The sequence below is a fragment of the Strix uralensis genome, chromosome 1 (genome assembly GCF_047716275.1).
Source record: "Strix uralensis isolate ZFMK-TIS-50842 chromosome 1, bStrUra1, whole genome shotgun sequence".
Classification (NCBI taxonomy): domain Eukaryota; kingdom Metazoa; phylum Chordata; class Aves; order Strigiformes; family Strigidae; genus Strix; species Strix uralensis.
In genome coordinates, this window is record NC_133972.1 from 80,309,314 (window position 1) to 80,332,089 (window position 22,776).

A 22,776-nucleotide genomic window follows, 5' to 3' on the forward strand; every position below is an offset into this window, starting at 1 on the left:
ACATATTTAGAAAAGATCCAAACATTTGAGAACTGATCTGAAAAGCTAGCAATTTTATCATATATAGGAATCTTCTACAACAGGATCAGCCCTAAGGATTTGACTGCTTTGGAATCTTGCCAGCTACAGAAACCAGAAGCTGTAGTTATACAATACTATGGCTACAGGTGATATTTCAGCAGCTATAACTCAGGTAGTCAGTGATCATCATGACACATGAGGACTGATACCCCATGTACATTTTCATCTTGCCTAGTCTGACAGCATCTAATCATATTAACTGTAATGTAGCATGTGGAATTTGAGTACCATTGAATTCTAGAGAAATTGTTAACATGCAATTTTGGAGGGTTTTCCAAACTTTTTCTAATGCATCAGTCCAAGTGCACCAAGCCAATCACATGTTACAGGAAATGAAAGCAACCCTTGCAAAAATAAAATTTGTGGCTACTAAAAAAAGCCTTGTGAATTTCAGGAAGTTCTCACCATAACACTGGAACTTATTTTACTCAATGTTTGTTTTGCTTACTCCAGCTCAGAGCTTCTCAGGTAAAAAGAAAAACAAAAGAAAAGCCCAGCACTAGCAAACTTTCTGAGCCAGAGATCAATGTTCAGAATTAATTAAAATGTGCAGAAAAGGATGTTGTAATGAAAAAGCAGATAAAAAGAAACACATGAAGCGAAGAGCTACCTTCCAAGTGGAAGGTGACAAGGTAGCAGTGATGCTGCCCTTACTGAGGACAAACAACCAGAGAGGGCCGGTCTCTCTGAGAGTGGATGGTAAGGTGACATGGGACAAGTCACTACATTGAGCTGTGTCACAGTTTCCCCTTCTGAAAAACATGTCTAATAATATAGCTTTTATAAAAACTATTAAGACATGGTGCTCCAAAGTGCTATGCATCTTGCTATGCAAACTGCATCGCTCTTATCATCATCCAACAGAGGGCATCTAAGCAGAACAACAAAGATTAGCCATGTTTCTTTCACTGAGGACAGCCAGAGGCAGTGTTCCTCTCAATTACGTTCTCTCCACATCCCTTAAAAAGCAAAAAAAACCCCAACAAAACAACCAACCACCACCAAAAAAACCAATGGGTTCAGACGGATGCATTTCAGCAGCTGAAGAGGACACAGTGCTAGCATATCTATACATTAATGCTTTCTCAAAGCTATGACACCTACAATAAGTGATCCAAGTCTGGATTGGTGCCAAAGCATCATGTCTTAAGGGTATCTGCATGATGGCCAATAGTGAGTGAAGAGTTTTCAGTAAGGCAGGACTCCACTGCACGAAGTCTGAAGTCTAGTAAGGCTAAGGAATAGTGGAAGAGGAATGCAAGGTCTTGGGAGATCATATCCCTTTCAAGCCATCAGACTTTACAGCTTACCTTGAGGTTTTTCAATTGACATGTCCTTAAAAGAACAAAACCAAAGACCTCTCTAACTTAATCTAGGGGGAAAAAAAACCCAAAGAAAAATAAAAAAGACAGTGTGATCCCTCAGACCTGTTCTCTGTTTCAGTTACAGCTGCTATTGTGTCTTATATTTCAGCTGTCAAGAAACAGCTAATGCATCTTTTCTATTCCTCATTTTCAACAGTGCTCAACTCCTCATACTTATTCCTAATACAGCATTTTACTCCAATCCCACCCTTAGCTTCACCATGACTCCTCATCATGCCTTTCTGCTCTCCCGGAGGAAGACTTCAGCTTCCATTTCACACCTCTGCAGACATGGCAAACAAGTCCATACACCAGACTATCCAAACTAAAACTGTCATTCTACAGGAGCAGGCTGTGAGTTGAGCAAGAAAATATAAGTCAATGGACCAGGTCTCAGGGCCTCAACAGAGGCCTTCAATCACCTGTCAAACACCTTTGCCATTCAAGGCACATGTTCAGAACCAGGAGTAAAGCAATGCTTGGGACAAATTCTAGCCCCCCAAATTCAGTGTCTTGCACAAGACTTCCACAGGTAGTGGAGAACAGAGCTGATGAGCTCATGCAGGAATCTCCCCTGCTGTCACACTTCCTTGACATAGTTTCCTCAGCTGTGGTTTGAAAATCATCTTGGGGTTGTCCTTCAGCTGCCAGCATACTTGCTGCAATTACTCTCTTCTGCTACGAAGCCTTTTGGGTGTCTCCAGGGAGCCCGGGAAGGCCCTGCCAGCTCTGTATTGCACAAATGTGCAGAACACATAAAAGAAATAACAGATTCAGTGCCCCTTAGTTCACATTCCTTAAACTCCACCTGTGAATTGTACAGTCACAGAGCTTTTTCCTAACTTAAGGTGTATGCATTTTTCTTCAAGCCCCATGAGAAGAGAGATAATGAAAGGGAGATGGGAGTAAAGCAGCAAAAAGGTCACTGTAGGGGAACTCTAGCTTTTCAAATTTGAGCCTTTCAAGGAAAGAGTTGCTGATTTTCTCTTCCTGCAGAGTATCATAAGGCAGCAAGAAGGTTACTGTAGGAGAACACTGGCTTTTTCAAAGTTGAGCCTTTCAAGGAAAGAATTAATGATTTTCTCTTATGGCTGAGTATCACACCTGCAGGTGTGGTGGAAAGCACAGAAGGCAAAAGGCTGTCTGTTGAAAATAAGTGAAGTAAAGGATATGCATTTTTTTAGATAATTGTGACTGTGTTTCCACCTCTAAGAATGATTATGTTAATTTAGTCTACAAAAACACCACCAACCTGATCTCACGTGCTGGACATGCCTGTTGCAAGTGGCTGCTGTTCCTTCCCACGAAAACTTTTAAACCTGATGGCCAATTTAATGAAGAACGCCAGAACAAGGGAGGTCTCTGATGGCTGTTTAAAAAGTTTGATCTAATTATCGACCCATGAAGAAGAGGCAAGAACATGAGACCATTCTCTCTCTGACATCAGAGCACCCACAGAGGTCTATAGGAAATGACTGGTGCAGTACTCCCTGCAACTGCTCCTAAACTTGTTTAGGATGACCTGAATTTCTGTCACTCTCACCTTCTAATTGCACTTCCTCTTGTTTCTAAATACTATTTTCTTAAAAGTATCCAGTAGAAAACTCCAGGGCAACATCAATGTTCATGAATGGTCTGTAACGTAACAATTAAAAAAATGGTGTTACTAGTCATGTGTATGTAAACATTACACCCACTGACGATCTTGCACACTCCCCTACTCTTCCTCCCCTGTTTTTAAGACTTTGCTTCTGTGGCAGCCACAAAGATGACAAATACAGTACTGATGGGGCACCACAAAAATCACCTTATTTTCTTTTCACTGAATTACAGTCATATAATATTGAGTGCTTCTTTCTCTCCATCCCAGGATGGTTTGTTTCTACTGAGATCATTTTGTATTGATTAACAGTAAAGAAACAGAAACAGCACAAATTATACTTTGAGCTAGAAGCAACTCTGCTCAGCATCACATGCTGCCAAAACAAAACAGCAGCTTGCTCCTTGTCCCACTAGGTCAGCAGCTCATAGGGTCACATTTAAAGAAACCCAGATACTCACCAGTGCATCACTCTCATCACCTGCGTACTACTATAAAACCACATACATGGCACAGAACAACTTAGGGAATCTACAGAGAATACTACAACATTTTTCTAATGTTTGCTTGCAGCTCCTCCAATCAGCCATATGCAGAATATGGCAAATGCTTATGCACAGTCTGTTCCACTTCACTATTGATGTGTGAAAGCTGATAGCAAAGTAGACACAATAACTTTTGTTTAAAACTACTGTATGAGTAAGTGCATCTTCAGATGGCTTAAGTGAACTCCAGCTTCCTGTTCTGGAGTGGCTCTCATAAATGCCCACTTTTGTTGTTCCTATTCTCACATGCCTATGATGTGCAAGAGCTGCAATCCAGTCAAGTTATTAAAGCTCCTCTGAAGATGACCAGAACCTCAGACTGCAAGGAACCATACAAATAAATAAATAACCACAAGAGGGCAGACACAGGACAACCTGCCCCTCATGAGCAGAGCACCCTGGAGAAAATAGCCTTTCCTTTATAACATGAACAGCCAGCTCTTATTAAATAAATAAAAATAGCAGCAGCAAGTGCCAATACAGGTAGAGTACAGTTTTCCTTTCTAGATCATCAGCTTTTATTCAATAAGAATAGAAAGCGATTCAGGACTTGTAAAAGTGAGTAATTCTGCCCCTGTCTTGATTGTGATACAATGGGTTCTAACACAGTAGCAGAGATATCTTGGCAATTATAGTTTCTGCTGTGGGACGTGCAGTAGAATTGCATTAAGAATATATTTCCCTGAGATTAAAAAAGGAGTCCCAGTCAGGAGTGTATCTTTGACTGTCACTTTTGAAACATGCTAAGCAAGTCTGAACTAATATAAGAAAAGGATTCTCCTCACTGTACTTGTTCTTTTGGAATAATTCATTAGCTAAATACTTTTCAACCTGTACAGTCAAAGATTAAGTCCTAACTGGAGTCTCTTGCCTTATTTAAATGTATCTTACTAACTTTTCTTCTATTATAATCCCCACTGCTATTTTGCATCAGTCATTGTTCTAAAAGAAAACTCAGTAAATCCACTTTAATTACTTTTTTTTTTAAACAGAAAAAGCTTTGAATTACAATGTCAGTGACAATCTCTGTCATTAGCATAAAGAAGACTGGTACTTTCAAATGAGCAACAACTTCAGGGCTGGAAAAAACATTCTTCTGTTACTTTTGCCTGTCTTCTCACAATTTTAAGATAAAGTGGAGATAAAAGTTATTGCTCGTTGCAGGGTGAGGAGCTGAAGAGCTCTAAAACTGTAGCCACCAACTTACAGGCTTTTTGCTGGGATTTTTTTTTTATTCTTTTTTCTTGATGAAGCAAATATTTTGACCCAGAGTATATATACCTTGCCAAGATTTTCAAATATTCAGCTGGTTTTTAAACAATCCAAATGCCCTCAAAAGCAAGGAAACAAACAAGCCTTTCCCCCTTCCACTGTCCATTTGGCCAAAAAGAAAACAGGTATGAGATGACTTCCACGGTTACCTCTTAAGTTACATTTGATGTTACATGCAAAAGTTTCCCGGGACTCTGCCAGAATATTTAGGATCAAACTTATTACTGATGCTTACCGCATAGTCATCAGAATACATAATTTATGGCATTTGTTCTGTTCAGGAAAAAGGAGACACTGCTTCAATATCTATTAGTAATCTGTCACTGTTATTTACATGGGGGAAAAGTGCTAATAAAGGCTGGCATTTTTCCCTGATTCATTTCAGGTGCAGCAGCAGATCCTGCTCAAAACTGGCTGGTAAGCTGCCTGGAACAGGTTGTCTTCTCTCTGGAGCTGTGCTGCGGATGCCTTCTAGCAGCATGGAGGTGCCAAACCTGTTCTATACTCTTGCCTTCCTTCTGGAAACATGATTATCTGTCATAGCATAATCACCTCCTTCTGAACACCTTTTTATTCACGTGTTGCAGGTTTTATCCCCTCCACTGCTTGTAGACACTGCCTATGAATGCTGAACAGGAAAGCAAATCTGGGTATCTGCGATGAAGTCCAAGCAAAACTGAAGCTAAATTATTCTTTGTAATACAAGCTAAAACAGCACCAGTGGAGCTGACTTATATACTTTTACAAAGCTAGAGTTTATAATAACATGAAAGGTTATTCTGTTGGCAGGCAGGAATGACAGAGAAGTGGTGGCCAAACTCTGGCTCTTGAGCTGTTCAGTGTTTGCTTACAAGCAATTCAAACAAAGGTCCCTAGCCAAGGCTTGCCCGCGTGGTCCGCAGTGGATCAGTATGCACTGGCACACAGACAGCTGGGCAATCCGATCTTCTCAGCCTCCGGCTGAAATGAGCCATGAGAGGCTGGTGCCACTGGCTCAGCCTGGACTGCTGCCACAACTGGCCCATCATCACTGGAAAGCTGCCACTCTCCCTCAACTATGTGACATGCTCAGGTTTCCTTTTCCCACTTGTTGCTCTCTAAAGACATGCGTCTTACGACTCAACTGAAGACTGATAAATGGTATGGAGTTGGGAAGGCTGACCACCCATACACTACCACTGGTTTGGTATTTTCTTAAAAGAGCAGAGCAGAGAGGGGGAGATGCATGTGTTCAGCCTCCAGCAGTCACACAGGAGACCTGCATTCACCCATTCCTCTCACCAACTAGAAAACTGAAAGACAAGAAATGATGCACGATAGAAACATCCTAACCAAAACCTCCCCCTCCAGAAATGACAAGTCAAGTTTGCATTTGTGATCTAGTGAAGAGAAAGACTTCCTCAAATGCTTGATCTAATCTCAGCCGAACCAAAATTATCTCAACTGAACTTTGTGTAGCAGGGTCAGGAACGGTTAGAGACATGCCTGTAAAATCTCTTCTCCACCCTCAGCTGGGTAATCCTGATAAATGTCCCGGGAACAACAAAAATGAATGTTGCAACACAACAAAAAACCCCACAGGGTATCCCAGTCTGCTGAGGAATTATATTAGGCTCATTGGACCAACTCTTGGCTGATTAAAAACATTCAGCATTCATCACATAACAGTGTAGTAATTCAATAGCATTATTTAGCTGTATTTTCATTTGCATAAATAAAGCCAAGGGAAACACCTTCTCTGTGCAATAAATTGTTGCTCTTCAAGGTTTTTGAGAGTAGCACTTTCTTTTACTTGGGAGCTGCTTAATAAACTACATTCATCATTGTTTAGCCTTCTCTTGTGTGTGGTGCTCTAGTCCTCCTGCTGGATCCCAAGGAGACAAATCATAGTGAATTACTAAACCTTTAATTTACTTTTGATTAAAAAAACCTAAAGGGAAGGAGAGGCAATACATACACATGGGCAAACTGCTTCAAAGGCAATAGAAACTTTGGAAGATGCAACTGCGCATTCTCCCACCTCCTTTTTTCTTTTTTAGATTCCAAATGGACTAAAATCAGCTTCACGTATGCTTGGGAGAAGCTTTCATTCAGTGTATGGAAAGATGTACCAGTCAGTCAAACAATGACCCTTGCTGGTTTCGAGGCTAGTGTTAGACTGAGTTAAACCTTTTTCACAGACATTTTTGTGCAGGAGAAAATGAAGCATGAAGACAAAGTAGTTTCCTAAATTGTGAAGATAAGGAACATAAATTCCAACTGAAAATGTAGTCTTGCACCATGAAAGGGAAACTATCCTCTAAATCCATTGGCAGTACTACTCTAACACTCAGCTGGCAAAATCATATGGAGCCACAAACTCAAATGGCCATCCAAGTTCTATAATAACTACTTATTTCAAGATTCAATCCTATACTTATTCTCCCACAAAACAGCCCTGTAAATAAATAATACATTTTCCAGAAATAGGGGTAATAGAATTGTCATAAAATGGAATACTGTATTTGTTCATTCTACACAAACACATACAGAATGGGAGTAAGCTTCTATTAATTCTGTTGAAGAACACCAACTCTAACATACATAATGAATCTGTCAAAGGTAATAAAATCAGAGAAAGCAACATTTCAAAAATTTTATGGGTTCCTTCTGGATGAAAAACTTGATGAAAAAACAGTTTTAAAAATAGAGCTGTAAATTAAATAGGAGACAACAGGCAAATTATCCTGACAAGGAAAACGGAAGGGCGGAGGAAAGGTATAACTTTATAACACAGCACACACATCAGACCTGGTGGTGTAGCCTTGGGTAACAGAACAAGCAAAACAAATAACAAATAAAACTATGCGTCCTTTGATTGACTGGAGCATCACCTCTGTGCAACTCACTTCTGTGTTTTGGTTTACTTATCAAGGCAAGGCCAAGACTTACTTCCAGTCAGTTCAAAAGAAACCAAAACAAAATCAAACCCAAATGGCAATCTTCATCCAAAAGCAGGAAATAAACTCTCCCCAATTTCTTCTTTGAGTGGGATGAAAGGAGATAGAAGAAATAGCTTTTCTATATAAGAGTCAACCTAATTTTAAAATATATGCTCTTTAGAAACTTGAACCTACAAAGTCGTAGGAGTCCAGATCTAATTCTGCAAAAACTTAAAAGCACAAGCTATGGCCCAGCTCTCATGTCAATATGTAGTAGTGCTGTATCTATACCCTGTGCTGGACTGGGATGCCTAGCAAGCCATCACTTAGGTTTGCGATTGAGAAGGAGGCCGGCACTAACTGTCTGAAGATGCTGAGAAAGCAGCTGATGTTTCTGCTGTTGCTGGCTATGGGCCTTTTCAGCCAGGAGATGTGGCAGTCAACAGCTAATTGCCCTCACCCCACTGCTCAACTTAAAGGTCTGGGCCTTTATATGAACTATTCAAAGGTTAAAAGTCAAGCACATGCTCAACTGTTTTGCTGGTAGCCACCCAGGTGACTATAATCACAGCTCCTTTCCTTGTACAGACAGGCTGGATCATCACAGATTTTTAGGGAAAAATCAGGTCCTCTGCCCTATTACTTATTCCCTTTTAAACTGGTCAGCACTGTCTTAGGTACACACTTCTCTGGATGTGCCACATACAAACATTTGTGGGTATCTATATGAAATGTTGCAGAATACAGATAAAAATTCAATTTCATCTTTCTCTAAAAGCTCACAACTCCACACCAGCTCCATGTTTGACTGGCCAAAGCAAAATTTCAGTGGCTGCCAGCTCAAAAGAGTGTTTCTCAAATTAGCCAGATGTGACAATCAGTTTTTCTGTTTACATTGGGCAGGGTGCGTGGGGTGTGGAGAAAACCACACACACACACAAAAATCAAACCAGGCCAAATTTGTCTCACTCTGTATTTATTTGGTCACTTATTTGTCTTATTTGTCTCACTCTGGGTTAATTTTTATACATACACACACATATATACATATATGTATGTATGTGCAAATGTAAATCACTAGGATGATTTGAGACAAAGGTGACCCAGGAGCTGAGATATAAAGCTCAGATTCAACTCCATTTTCTGCCACAGGCAACTTCTGAGACCCTTGGGAAGTCACTGAAATTCAGATGCTTCCTAATTTCCCATTAATTTAATTTAACCTGAGACATTGTCTCTTTGAGGGATATTCACTTTACCTTCAGGTACCTGTCTAAATTAGGAGACCAGGCTCCCCCTGCAGCCAGCCATAGAAAGAGGTTGCCCAGCAGACTGATCTGGAAAACAAGCCCCATACATTCAAAACAGACTGGAAGACCTTTCTCTATCGAGTACGTAAGGACTGTAGGAAAGCTAACTTTAAGGCAACTAAAGTCTGCTGGCAGTGTTCACGTGTGTGCATGCATGTCAGTCTCCTGTGCACTTTAGTTCCAGCCTGTAAAAGAATGATGACACTTAGTTATTTCTTTACGGTTGCATGAGAGTAAGCACAGGAAAGGCTGGGAGGCGTCAAGGTACTGTGGTGATGTGGTCACATAGGAGACAGACAGTGACCTAAAAAGAACATACTTTAACCCCCGAGAGGTTTGTGATGGGGAGCCGTGAAGCTTACGCAGCAGACTTGAACTGCTTTGGATGTGGGAAGAACCAGCCCATGCAACGGTTTTACCTTGTGTTCTTGGGAGGCCCCAGCTGCTCAAGACACCAATACCCCTGTAACTTTAATTTCACCTTGAAGAGTTGCAGGAATGTATTTTAAATGCATTATATTTACCCTTATACACTATATCCATATAGACACAAACAGCGTTAACTATTTCAAGGTCCCCGTAGAGAGCTGTTAGAATAGATAGAACATGGGTCTGCATACTATTTAAGCCACATGCACCATCTGCTCCAACATTTTAATGTAATTTACCAGGCAAGAGCTGAGCAGGAAAAAAACTGCTAGATGAAAGATATTAAATTTCCCCTTCCCCAAAACACCCCCTGCTGCTTGATATATGAACCTAACTCACTCACAACTAATATTTGATTTAAGAACATATTCACATATTCAAAAAAAAAACCCCAACAAAAAACAGAAAGTCCTGTGTATGCAGGGTAACACTGACATAATTTTTCTGTTAACTACCAATTTGCTGCTCACAGAGAACTGTCCAAACTGATAATCCTTTTGCCAAAAACAAAACAAAAAGAGTGGACAGGTTAAGAACTTAAAATTGTTACTTCCCCTCAGCAGTGATTTTGATGATCTCCAATAAATGAGTAAAGAAAGATTTATTTACTGCAGCATTGAAGCCAAACAAGTTCTACATGTTAAGACTTGTATTTGGCTGAAGGTGGCAGCCCTGGGCCAAGTACTATTTAAATTTTGGAAATAAGTCCTGCAACTGATCTGTAACAGGGTTTCCAAGTGGCAAAGACTTACACTTCAAGAATCAGGTTTCACCAAGGAGTACACTCATGACAAACAAGCTGCCACCTTTCAAAACAAAAGGTATGATTTACAGAACTTATGACAAAGTCCTTTTGTTGTGTTCAACAATATTCATGAAGACAAGGTTAGCAATTTTTTCTTCATTAGCAGTACACACAAAATTAACAAGAAATACAGTACTAGGGAAACTATCCTTGCTTTAAATTCAGGATATTACAAACAACTGAAAGACCAAGACTGCCCAGCAACTTTTAAAAATGTAATTGTATGCAAGTTGTTGACAAGAAGTTCCCTCCATAGCCTTACGGAAAGCCCAGTGTCTGCTCATTTCCTTGCTAACGCCATGACAATCTCCTACTATTCATGCTGGAAAGCTGACATTTCCTCTTCCAAACCCCTATACCATTCCCTACTACATTCAAGCTGACAAGCAAAAATAAAAAAAAAAAATAAAATGGGTTTCTTAAGACTGCAAATATCAGTGTTGCCTTCTGATGTGGAAGGCAGAGAAATCCACATACAGAAGGAAAGTCTTACCAACTCCTCTTACTGGTAGCCTAAATACAGCTGCCTTCATGATTCATAATCTTAGGAAATGAGACCTCAACCTGAGCTCCCACCGAGAGCAGAATGGCTGGCTCTGTGCCAGGATGTTTCAAACCACCAGCCAGTGATAAAAAGCAATCATCTCTGGCAGTCATCGTACCAAAATATCTCTTCATTTTTCAACACAAGGCTCATTAAAGGTCAACACAGCAAAATGAATATTAAGACTTATCAGAGAAGGAAAAGAGAAGGCAAAGTCTTTACGCCAGTGTACAGAATCACCGTATGCCCAAAGCTTGAACATTACACACTGACCTCCTACAGTAATAATGTGGAGAAGATGCAGGCACGAGTGATCATAACTATCAGAACATATGGATCATCTCCCACACAGGGAGTGAATGTCTGACCAGGACCCTTTGGTCTAGAAAGAAGCCACTGATAAGAGTTACAACTGAGATCTAAACAAATCCTGAGTGGCTTAAACAAGGAAAAAGAAAACTGCTACTCAGTGTCTCTTCTGGCATGAAAGAGTACCTCTAACTGTAACTCTTAACTTGTCGGTCAAAACAAAATGGAAGTGATTCCTCATGCAAGTTATGCAGTTTCTTGCTACAAGACACTGCAGACAGTAAAGGTTTACCAGGATGCAAAAAACACTTCAACAAATGAATGGAAGAGAATTCTACGATGACTACTGAAAATATTTTCAGCTCAGGAAACGGACAGCTACAGGAACGTATCAGGGAAGGATCAGCATAACCATGCCTGCTCTGCTCATCTTTAGGCACCTGCTTGGGATGCCATCATGATACAGGCATACAGGGGTGTCCCAGACTTTGGTTTGATCTGGTGTGCCACCCTTAGGTTATTTTCTTGCATACTGCAGGAGTTCAAAACAATTATGGAATTCCCTTTTGCAGCTTTTTTGTTTTGTTTTGTTTGTGGGGTTTGGGGTTATTTTGGGAGGGGGGTTGTCTGTGTGGGGTTTCTTTGTTTTGTTTTGAAATTAATGGAGTTTATAGTCTCTTGGTTTTGGGGTCAACTTTAGTCCAATTTCCTTCCTTCTGTCCCCAGCTAACATATTCTGCAACACTGAGCACCAAGAACATTGCCATTGATTTCAATCAGCAAAGGATCACACCCTAACTGCCTCCAATTTCACAGGTACTAAGCAACACTATGTGATCGCAGCCTCTGAGTAAGCAACATCCTGTATTCAAAGGTTTGAATCATGTAACTCCATACAGACCTGGGAACTTCGGCACCTACCAATGAACGCCAGCTTTGCAAATCTTGGATAACAAACTCTTGAAGCACAGAAATAAATATCTTACATGCTGTTAATTGATAGTAGTTCTACTGAATTATAAAATTTCCTTGTACCCTCATCCCGGACCTAAAACAGAGTATGTGTTATTATACAGTAAAGTTTCTATATTTTTCTCAGTGTTAACCAGAACAAACTTTTCTTTATATCAAAATTCATACATAACATTCCTATTAAAGTTATGTGCTCTGGTACAGTTTAAGATGAAAAACAAAACATCCAAAATTGGAAAGTTAAACAGTACAGTGTTAGATTTTATAATTCTTAATGAATAGTGATTATAATAGTGATCTTCTATGTTCACATTATGCCAAATAATTGCTCTAGTTTAGCACCATTTGCCTTAGGGGAACATGTAACATCATTCCTTACAATTCAGGGCATCTTTGCAATAATGCATATTTTTTCAACTATTATACAAAAACACTGTCACAGTATATATGTTTTTCTTTCAAAAATAGCAACTATCACTGTTAGAAAATAGTAAATAACACCCTATTCTCCATTTTGTTAGTAGTAGGAGACTTTCCTGAATGCAAACAACCCTTAAAAAATACTCATAGCTGGATTGACTTTCATGGAAATAGTACTTACAGCCTTTATCAAATTTTATTTGCTCATCCACTCACCAAGACAACAGAAACCTTGCTTGCTGTTAACACAGAAAATCTGAATGGTTCAGAAGACTGGATCATCCCCACTACCAGGTGAATGACTAAGAATGAGGCTGGTTGTCCCTCTCTGGGAAAATCCTGCTCTGGTTTACATTTTAAGAATGGGAAATTCCAAGGGTGAGATAAATCGCTATGAAAGTTGAGGAATTATAAAGTTGCGACAAAAAGTGCTATTTTGTTCTGTTGCCTCTCATATCTGGGTTCTTTATCACACCTGTGCTGTGGAGATCTATGTCAGAAACTAGAAATCTAGTTTGTTAAGAAGCATGCAGGAAAAAAACAAAGAAGAGGGCCACAAAGACTCTTCACAGACCTCAAAAGGAAAAAAGAGCAGAGTAAGAAAGCAGGTGATGAAGAGTACTATCAATACATTTCAACATATTTGACAATTTTTCCCTCTAACCAACACATTTCTATTTACATGTACTAAATATCTGTATCATGTTCTATTTAAAAGTGGTTGAAATCAAAGAAAGGCTCCTTCCAAAACATAAGAAGGCATCAGAAAAATTCAATACAATATTATCTTTCAGAAAATAACAAATTTAATGCTGATTGCATGGGGTATTAAAGCTACAACAGAATTCTTTACTCAAGACTAAAGAAAACAAAATCTTAATATTATCTGTCAATGCCATCAAAATTTGATGCATAAGGAGGTTAACCTCCAAGGAACTACAGTGAGGTTATTTTGGGCAGGGAGTTGTCATTGTAAGACCTGCCAGTCCAATAGGAACTTCTGCCTACATAAAGAAACAGCTACTTAGGGCTAATGTCTTGGCCCCTTCAGGGCATGGACCTTGTCTTTTCATCTCTCCACAAAACTTCTTCAGTTCTTCTGCATTTTTGTTGTGTTTCGTATATATTCATATATTCATATATATTTTCAACAAAACAAAAATGAAAAGAAAAAAAGTGTGCTGAAGCATCCTGACTGTTTAAATAATAACCACCATAGATAATCAGGCATATGCAACTTCTGCTTTGAGTGCCTGTTTCTGATTATGCCACAAGCCAGTCTTTCATATTCAACCAATAACACACTAAACAAAAGGACTCGAGGATTTTGAAGGCAAAAGCTCTCTTCCTTTCCCTTTGGAAAATACTGTCTTATGGAAGGAAAAGCAATGCCTGCCAATAAACATTACATTTCAGAAATACATATTTTAATAGTCAATATCAAGCAAAAATTACCCGTAAAACAAAAATCCCAAACTACAAGATACTAGAAATGTTATAGAACATACAACCCCCCCCCCCCCATTTCTGAAAACTCATCAGTTTCTTCTCCGGTTTTTAATCAGCAAGCTGTGCAGTACACCATGAAAAGAGCTTTCTGCATTTGCCTGGTGAACTGGCACACCAAGAGTAAAATATTTCTTCAGCACCAACTTAGCCAGCCAAAAAATGAGTAACATTTCTCTTTTTCATTCAGTTCTACTAAGTTGTTTTCTGGTAGACCCCTTGAAGAGCTTGAGACAGGAATGGGCAGTTTGCAGTGTCTATTCTAGACATCTACCAAAGAAGAGACAGAGCATATAGGTTTAGGCACCTGCATTTACTCCCTCATCAGAGGTTGTAGGCCTGTGGTGTGAATCAGTGGTCTGAGGTCAGAAGCTTTCATGTTGGGCAATGGGATACTTACCTGTAGTTAAAGGATTTCATTATCAGTGAATAAATGGTAGGGATTACACAAAAAATCCAAACCAAACCAAAACAAAAAACCACGAACAAGAAAAACCCCAAACCCACAACCTAGTGTTTTTCTGAGTAGCTCACCTCAACTTCTTTTGCCTGGAAATCTTCACTGACTGAAAATAACACTGCGTCCTATAAAGACAAGCAGGCTGTATGTGGAACAAAAGGCACAAGGACAGAGCTACTGGGAACTCACAGGCCTCCTTCCCAAGGTTGATGAAGATCCTATTCCTTGCTGGTCTGCACTGGTTTAAAACAAACTTTGGTGTTTCAAAGAAATTTAGGGGCATGAGACCAGAGTAAGAATATCCATTGATTGTAGATAATGGAGGCATTAAGGATATAAACTATTAAAAAATAAACTATTAAAGAACTACCACTGTTCAAATGTGGGATGACTTTGGAAGGCAGTTGAGTTCTGCTAGCAAAAAAAAGCAAAAAATAAAAAAAAGATAAAGGGGCTAAGAAAGAAAATTTTCACCTTCATCCTTCTCCACAGAGAATCTCCTTCTGGACTTGTACATTTTCAGTTTTGGACAAAAGCAGTTGCTGCCATAACACAGTCAAAAAAAATAAAAATAATTAAAAATCTATGGGTTAGTAGTAGCAAACTTGGCTTCACCATAAATAGATGCAAGTTGGCATGCCAGGAACCTACTGGGGTTTTGAATAGTTGCGAAAGAGAATTAAAGAAGAGAATACTCAACTCAGAGCAGCAGTAAGCAGGGAATACTCGTGCTTGACTGAAAATGTGAACTACCTTGTCCTTATTGTTACTTTAAACCAAATAAGCTAATTGTTAGCCACACTTTTTCCTCACTTGTGGTAAACAGATTCCAATGCTTCAATAAAATCACATTAAGATACATGAGACTCAGCATTCGAAGCCAAGTCTTTTCACAGAGCTACTGGAGGGAACAGAAAAGCTACATAAAGTGCAATTCTCTCTAAATGAAGTGAAAAATGATTGGCACCTCCACAACTGAGTTTGCACCCTCTAAAAATACCTTGCTAATAAAGTGAAAGAAACTCTTTTTTTGTTTGCTTGTTTTAATAGTACAAGTCTAAAAGTCATTCAAAAGCTAGACTTGAGTTACTAAATTCATGAGTTCTTGCAAGATTAGAATTACAATGAATAGTTAGGAGAGTTCTGGTACAGAAGGGATATAATTTTGAAGACCATAATTCAGAAAGGTGAAAAAGAGCTGAGGCAGAGTAAACAGAAAACTTTGCTGTAGAAACCATTGGTGTTTCATGTACACTCATTCACATACACACACAGAAGAGCATACAGTAACTGTTCTGAGGCCACAGTTTAGGTCTTTTCAGACACATTAAAGGAACCTAAACATAAGAATTGAGCAACATAAAAGCTTTTCAAGAAGAAAGTCTGGCCACTGGTGTGTTACATCTGATGGAAATAATATTACACAGTAGTCTTTCACTTCTGAGGCTGATCAGAAGCTGGATTATATTTATGACACCATGAACATAATAGCCTGAGAAAGAACGTTAGCATAAACCTTTAACCCATTGGGGAGAAACTCTGGAAGAGGATATATTTTTAAAACAAAAATGATCACATTAGAATACATGCAAACTTTGAGGAAAACAAGCTGTGTGAAGTAACTGGGGCCAAAATTGAGCCATTCATAGTTTTTGTTCTTGGACTTGAACAGAAAGAATTTAGAGCACATGAAAATATAATAGCTTAGGAAACCAACTGCAAAAAAACCCCAAAACCAGCTGAGTATAATAACTTGGCTATCTGAAAGCACACAAGAATTAAACAGATCATATTCCAAAAGGTTCCCATACCTAATAACATAATAAATAGTACTGGAAGACACTTAAGGACAGAGGTCTGAGCCCATGCCATCTGCCCTGTGCTTACAAAGAATTGCCTATTCTCAGCTAATGAAAAAACAAGCATGTAAAATTCTCTATATGAAAATAATCAGAAAAAAACGCCACCAATTTCCCCTCTCCTTCTTTTGTACTTATGTGTAAGTATAGAAAGCAAAATCGTCAGGTGACATTGCTCTACAGTAATTTCAATTAAAATAAATGATGTTGCTCTTAGCAGTTTAGTTTACAACCTCATAAATAACCAACCTAAGAAAAGAAACAAAAGGAAAAAGCAACCTACCATTTACCCAGTAACCAAATAGTGGTACGAAAGATCTCACATTCCTCTTTCTATACTTTAGAGATACAGAATATTCCAAATATTAGGGGATCCTATTTGCTTACGATATGTTTAAATCCTAACTATGAATGCACTTGATTTTTCTTAGAAGAGAAAAAAACCTGCACACCCTAATTTGTCAGTTTCTCTGAAACCTGGCATCTGTCTGTCTCCTTACTGCACAAAATAAAGGCAAGCTTTCTGTTTGCAGGCTCCAGATCTCTTACTCAATTGCTACCCTCAAATCACAGCATGCAAGGGCTGCACTCCACCTCAGGACTACTTGCGGCAGCTGCCATGAGCAGAAATGTCTGCACTCACCAGGGGAGAAGGGGGCATTTCAGACTGTGAAGCTGATTGCCCTGGAAGTGTTTGCTAACAGAGATGTCAATGAAGTAAAGGAGTTTCAGTACCTGAGTTAACTAGCTGTTGCTCCATGACCCCACAGCCCAGGACCTCCATCCATTCTCCTTGGAAGTTGATCTCCATCTCAAAGGAAGGGTGAGTAAACGGGAAGTAGCAGTCTACCCATCTGACTTGCAGTCCTGTAGCAGTGTTTAAAAAATAAATAAATATGAAGCGTGTATGCTCAAAAGGCCATCCCTCCAACCATCTGTAAAATCTGCCCTTCAACTAATGACACCAATTACAGCAATCCAGAGAAAATAAATAGCAAACAAACTAATTTACAACACTTGTGCAAGGCGATAAATCTTAAAACTTGTGGAAAAAAAATGACCATGTCTTTTCTAATATGAAAAACGCTTTGTGCAATTCAAGCACCCTTTGAAACTAAATCAATCATTTGTCAAACTCTAGCAACCACCTGGCATGGACCAAAAATGAGCCAAGATCATGGGAAAGCCAGTAATCTTGTTATTCTTTGCATCAGGAAGACTATCTGCTCTTCACTGGAAAAGCTAAGTCTTTAATTTTTACATAGTATTTTATGGATCAGCTAGGCAAGTACTTTTTTTCATCAGAACCTATTTAAAATACAAAGCTATTGTTTCTGTATGTGTTTAAATACGAAAGTTAAAAATAGACATTAATACACACAAATAGAAATATATATACACAGAGTTGTACATTATTAAGGTACGCTACATACCAACACATACAGAGTATTCTGGACCCAGTAGACAAGAGTTTAACTTTGTGTGGATATGAAGTGTGAGAGAAAGGTGCCACTTTGCAAATCCCCCTCCTCCCCCACTCAGCATCTCTGCAAGTACCACTGCATAGAGCGAGGAAACCCCTGGCATCTCAGAGCAGCGGAGCCAGAAGAGGGCAAGGTCTACAGTGCTGCCAAAAGCAGAGGGGTTGTCAAGGCCCTCATTATATTTGATGAGTTTTAGTTCCTGTAATGATTTACACAAGCTTTGTTTCACTAAAGAATTTTTTCTAGCCATTAGGTGTCAGGAAAAAAAGTCTCAGAAACATGAACCGTAAAAGCTCAAAAGAGAATTGAACTGCAAATTCTGTGAGCTAATGCCTTAACCCCAAGCCTGTCTTTCCCTTCAGTTAAGTCAAATGATAATCAGCATTAGGATCATTAACAACCAGGTAGGTCCGGTTTTGAAAATAAGGGGCACAGCAAAGGTTGTTTGGGTGACGGTAACTGTTAACACCTTTTTCAGGCTTTTCTGGGTTTGTTTCAAAAAAGGAACTTAAAACATGAAATTGCATGGTTTATACTGAGAGTTTTTCAAAATAAAACATTTTCTGTAGCCTTGAAGATTAGTTTTTCTTTGATTACTTCTTGAATGTTAAATGTGGCTACAAAAAGTAAAACAAGTTACAACAAAAACATACATACACAGCCAAAACACAAAATACCTAATAGTTATGGGGAACTATGAACTTTCAAATGGAGAGGCAGGTTTCCAAACACACCTTGGTACTTCTAGATTTTCTAGACTTTCTAGATATTTTTTTTTCTCTCTTAAAAATCAACCTCAGGAAGTTATATGAATGATAAAAAAGCATTTTGATAATTTTACACTCAAAACTCAGAAAACTGAAGTATTAGCAATTATGCCATTCATAACTGTACTGTGACTTACATCAATCACTTTATTGCTCTTTTGTCTGCAAAACAATAAAAAAAGTTATATAGATGAAAAAAGTCATGTGTATGGTGTGTGGAAAACATTTTTTTAATTTCCCGATCTTGGTACAAATGCATTTTTAAACCTAGGGCTGTACAACTGCAATCACCGTGAAGCCATGCACATATAAAATAACTTCATTTAGCTTGCAAAATTTGCAGCTGAGCAAGAATTACACTGAATATTAAAGTAGTTCTGTATTCAGTAACAACATTCTGATAATGGTTTCTTTTTAATCCTCTGATTACTTCAAAATGAACCTATGGGGAAAAAAAAAGGATTTCTCTGCTTTTTGTTCTTAATTAAAATAAATTTTAAAAGGTAAAAATAAATTTAAAGTTATGCTTAATTTTAAATTTTAATGCATCTTAGTACTTAAGAGGCATTTCTTTTAAATGCAAATAAGCAAACAAACAAAAATCTGAATAAAACAAGTTCAGAATGAAGAAACAACTGTCGCCTTCATTCTGTTCTCTAAATTAATAGATAATCCCATATACCACAATAATTTAATTCATACAGTAGCCAGGAAAACTGGGAATACTTCTGTAGTTTACTGTGGTGGGTTAACCCTAGCTGGACAGCAGGTGCCTACCAAAGCTGCTCTATCACTCCCCCTCCTCAGCTGAACAGGGGAGTGAAATTATGACAAAAGGCTCGTGAGTCGAGATAAGGACAGAGAGATCACTCAACAATTACTATCACAGGCAAAACAGACTCAATTAGCTTATAAATTACCAGTCAAATCAGAGAAGGGTAATGAGAAATGAAACCAAATCTTAAAAACACCTTCCCCTCCACTCCTCCCTTCTTCCTGGACTCAACTTTACCCCTAATTTTCTCTGCCTCCTCACCCCAGCAGCACAGGGGGGCAGGAAATGGGGGTTGCGGTCAGTCCATCACCCGTTGTTGCTGCTCCTCCTTCCTCCTCAGGGGGAGGACTCCTCATATTCTTCTCCTGCTCCAGTGTGGGGTCCCACGCATGGGAGACAGGCCTCCGCAAACTTCTCTAACATGAGTCCTTCCCACAGGCTGCAGTCCTTCATGAACAGCTCCAGTGTGGGTCCCTTCCGTGGGGTGCAGCCCTTCAGGAACAGGCTGCTCCAGTGTGGGTCCCTCACAGGGTGACAGGTCCTGCCAGAAAACCTGCTCCAGCATGGGCTCCTCTCTCCACGGGGCCACAGGTGCTGCCAGAAGCCTGCTCCAGCATGGGCTTCCCACAGGGTCACAGCCTCCTTCAGGCACATCCACCTGCTCTGGTGTGGGGTACTCCACAGGCTGCAGGTGGATCTCTGCTCCAGCATGGACCTCCATGAGCTGTAGGAGCACAGCCTGCCCCACCACGGGCTGCACCACAGGCTACAGGTGGATCTCTGCTCCAGCATGGACCTCCATGAGCTGCAGGAGCACAGCCTGCCCCACCATGGGCTGCAGGGGAATCTCTGCTCTGGTGCCTGGAGCACCTCCTCCCCCTCCTTCTTCACTGACCTCGGGGTCTGCAGAGTGTCTCCTCTCACATTTTCTCACTCCTCTCTCCTGCTGCAACTGCCCTTGCACAGTTTTTTCCCCCTTCTTAAATATGTTACCCCAGAGGCACTACCACCATTGCTGATGGGCTCAGCCTTGGCCATCTGTGGGTCCATCTTGGAGCCGGCTGGCGTTGGCCCTGTTGGACATGGGGGAAGCTTCTAGAAGCTTCTCACAGAAGCCACCCCTGCAGCCCTCCCCCTACCAAAACCTTGCCATGCAAACCCAATACAGTAACTTACATGTCACATCTCCAACGAGTAAGAATAAAGTGAATAGTTATTGTTATTTCTGAGTACTGAATCCAGGTAAGGAACTGGTCATAGCTTGCACTCGAAAGTAACGGAGTTATCAGATATTAAGCTATACAAGTATCTGTCAGTGCTAGCCTAACTGAGTCTCATAATGAAAAAGGGTTGACCAAAGGCACTGAAAAAGAAAGAAGAGAAAAAAGATCCCAAACACATTAAAGCAGCCTATTGCTATGCTACAGCACAGAAGCAACAAAGCCAGAGAGCAGATGGTCTTCAGTGACCAGAAATTCTCTTTGTTGCTGTGAGGATTACTTTTAGTGGAGTCTATGGGATAAAAAGGAAAGGGGTGCAGGGAGGGTGCTGGGGAGCACAGAAGGTATCGAGCTGTGATCACTTGAGGGGTATATTGATTTGCAAGTACTCCGCACCTCATTGCTTCAGCTAATTCATCTCACTTGCAGCAGACAGGAGCTAGCTGCCCATAAACCTATGTTAGCTCACATTTTTCAGAAGTTATTAGCCAGATTGTTATGTCCTTAATAAATGTTTTTTTTTTTCTTTTTAAACTACTTACACTCACAGATCTCCATGCACTTGAAGGAGGTATCAGTAAAACAGAGTTAAGAAGAAGAAAGAGCACCACAACATGTTTGATTTAAAAGACATCTGGTGGCTGTTCAGTGAGAACCAGCAGCAGCAGAACCATCAGTCAAAGCACAGCATTACTCACCCTCCCGCCTTCTCTTCCTGGTGCCTAGGAGCTGGGTAGATAAATATGGGACAGCAGTGAATTTTGGTCCATTTAATGGAAAGCAACAAATCACAGAACCAGCACAGTCATTCTTTTCTATTTGCTATAGTAAGATTACTTCTGAATCTCTCAGGGTTCAGAAAGTTTTTGGCAAACTACAGAAATCTTAGAGGAAGAACTGGAGTTGGGAAAGACTGACTAACTTTATGAGGAAATCTAAGACAGTTAACCTTGGAAAGTCTCACTACAAGGTAACTAAAATGAGACAACCAGACTTCCTACACTGACAGATCTGCATGTGGAGATAGAGGTATAAGTTAAATTACCAGATTTTAAGTGTGCCCCTTATCTGCAGGCAACAGAGGAAAACTAAGAAAGGTGATCTCTAGGCGTAATATTTGAGATAGCTTTTTGACAGCAAAACTTCATGAAAGAAACTGAAAGTCCATCACTTGCAGAATGCAAAATCAGACATGGCATAGCACTAGAAAATGTCTTAAAAAGAACTATCTTACACTGTCAAGTATTTAAGACAATTGACTGTATGCTCCAGATCTCCCTCCTCTCTAATATGTGTTGTTCCTTTGCCCGTTGGCAAAGCCAGGAACAAATAAAAAGACAAACCATGGGAATAAATGTAGGTGCAGATTTTTATGAAGTCTTTGACTTTCCTTATGACAACCTAGTGATCTTTAAGCAACTTTTGTTTGCTTACTGGCACATACAGTCGACACTAAAGTATCCAGATAGTGTGGGATGAGTCAGGTAAAGCAAAACTGTCTCACTAAATATTATGAAAACTAACCTAGAACAAAGCAACAACAAGAAAGACAGGTCAGTGATCTGACCTTTCTGCAGAGATCCTGCAGAGATCCTCAATCTATCATCAAACTGAACTGGTAAATTCCCAGAGAAGCACTGCAGAAGCACAGCTACCCAAGTCTAGGACTTCAGGCCTAAGCTAGTTTATGCAAAACTTGCATGAATTTAATCTGCAATCCAAACAATCTGCCTGTGAATAACTGTTGACTGTATAGCAATGCAACATTCAGTAGCTTACTGCAGCTATGATCACGCTATCCTGTTAGAAAAGATGTGCAACGTCACTGCAATATTCTGCTGACAGCACAGGCTGTAAAGAATACAACTGATGTCAAGTAAAAAAGGAATGAAATTTTTCCTTTTAACAGAACATAGGGCCTGACGGAATATTCACAAGAAGAAAAAATACAGGATTTTTCCAAGAGCAATAAATACAATAAAATACATTTAAATTTCAAGTTAAAATATAAGGGAGTTGAGACACAAAAGTAATCAAAAATATTGTGTAAAGTGGAGAATAAAATGAAAATTAAAAGATGGCAGCTGTCAAAAGACAAATTTAATTATGTGTGCCCGAGGACACTTGCACTGC

General features: G+C 39.6%; 1 protein-coding gene across 9 annotated transcripts in view; it reads right to left on the minus strand.

The window, feature by feature from the left end:
* FARS2 (phenylalanyl-tRNA synthetase 2, mitochondrial) overlaps positions 1–22,776 on the minus strand; it is a 255,190-nt gene that overhangs the window by 159,476 nt on the left and 72,938 nt on the right. For all 9 annotated transcript variants that reach the window (XM_074872600.1, XM_074872543.1, XM_074872563.1 and 6 more), the window contains one exon: positions 17,133–17,264. In XM_074872600.1, the coding sequence (XP_074728701.1) occupies positions 17,133–17,264 (132 nt within the window). The remainder of the gene's footprint in view (positions 1–17,132; positions 17,265–22,776) is intronic.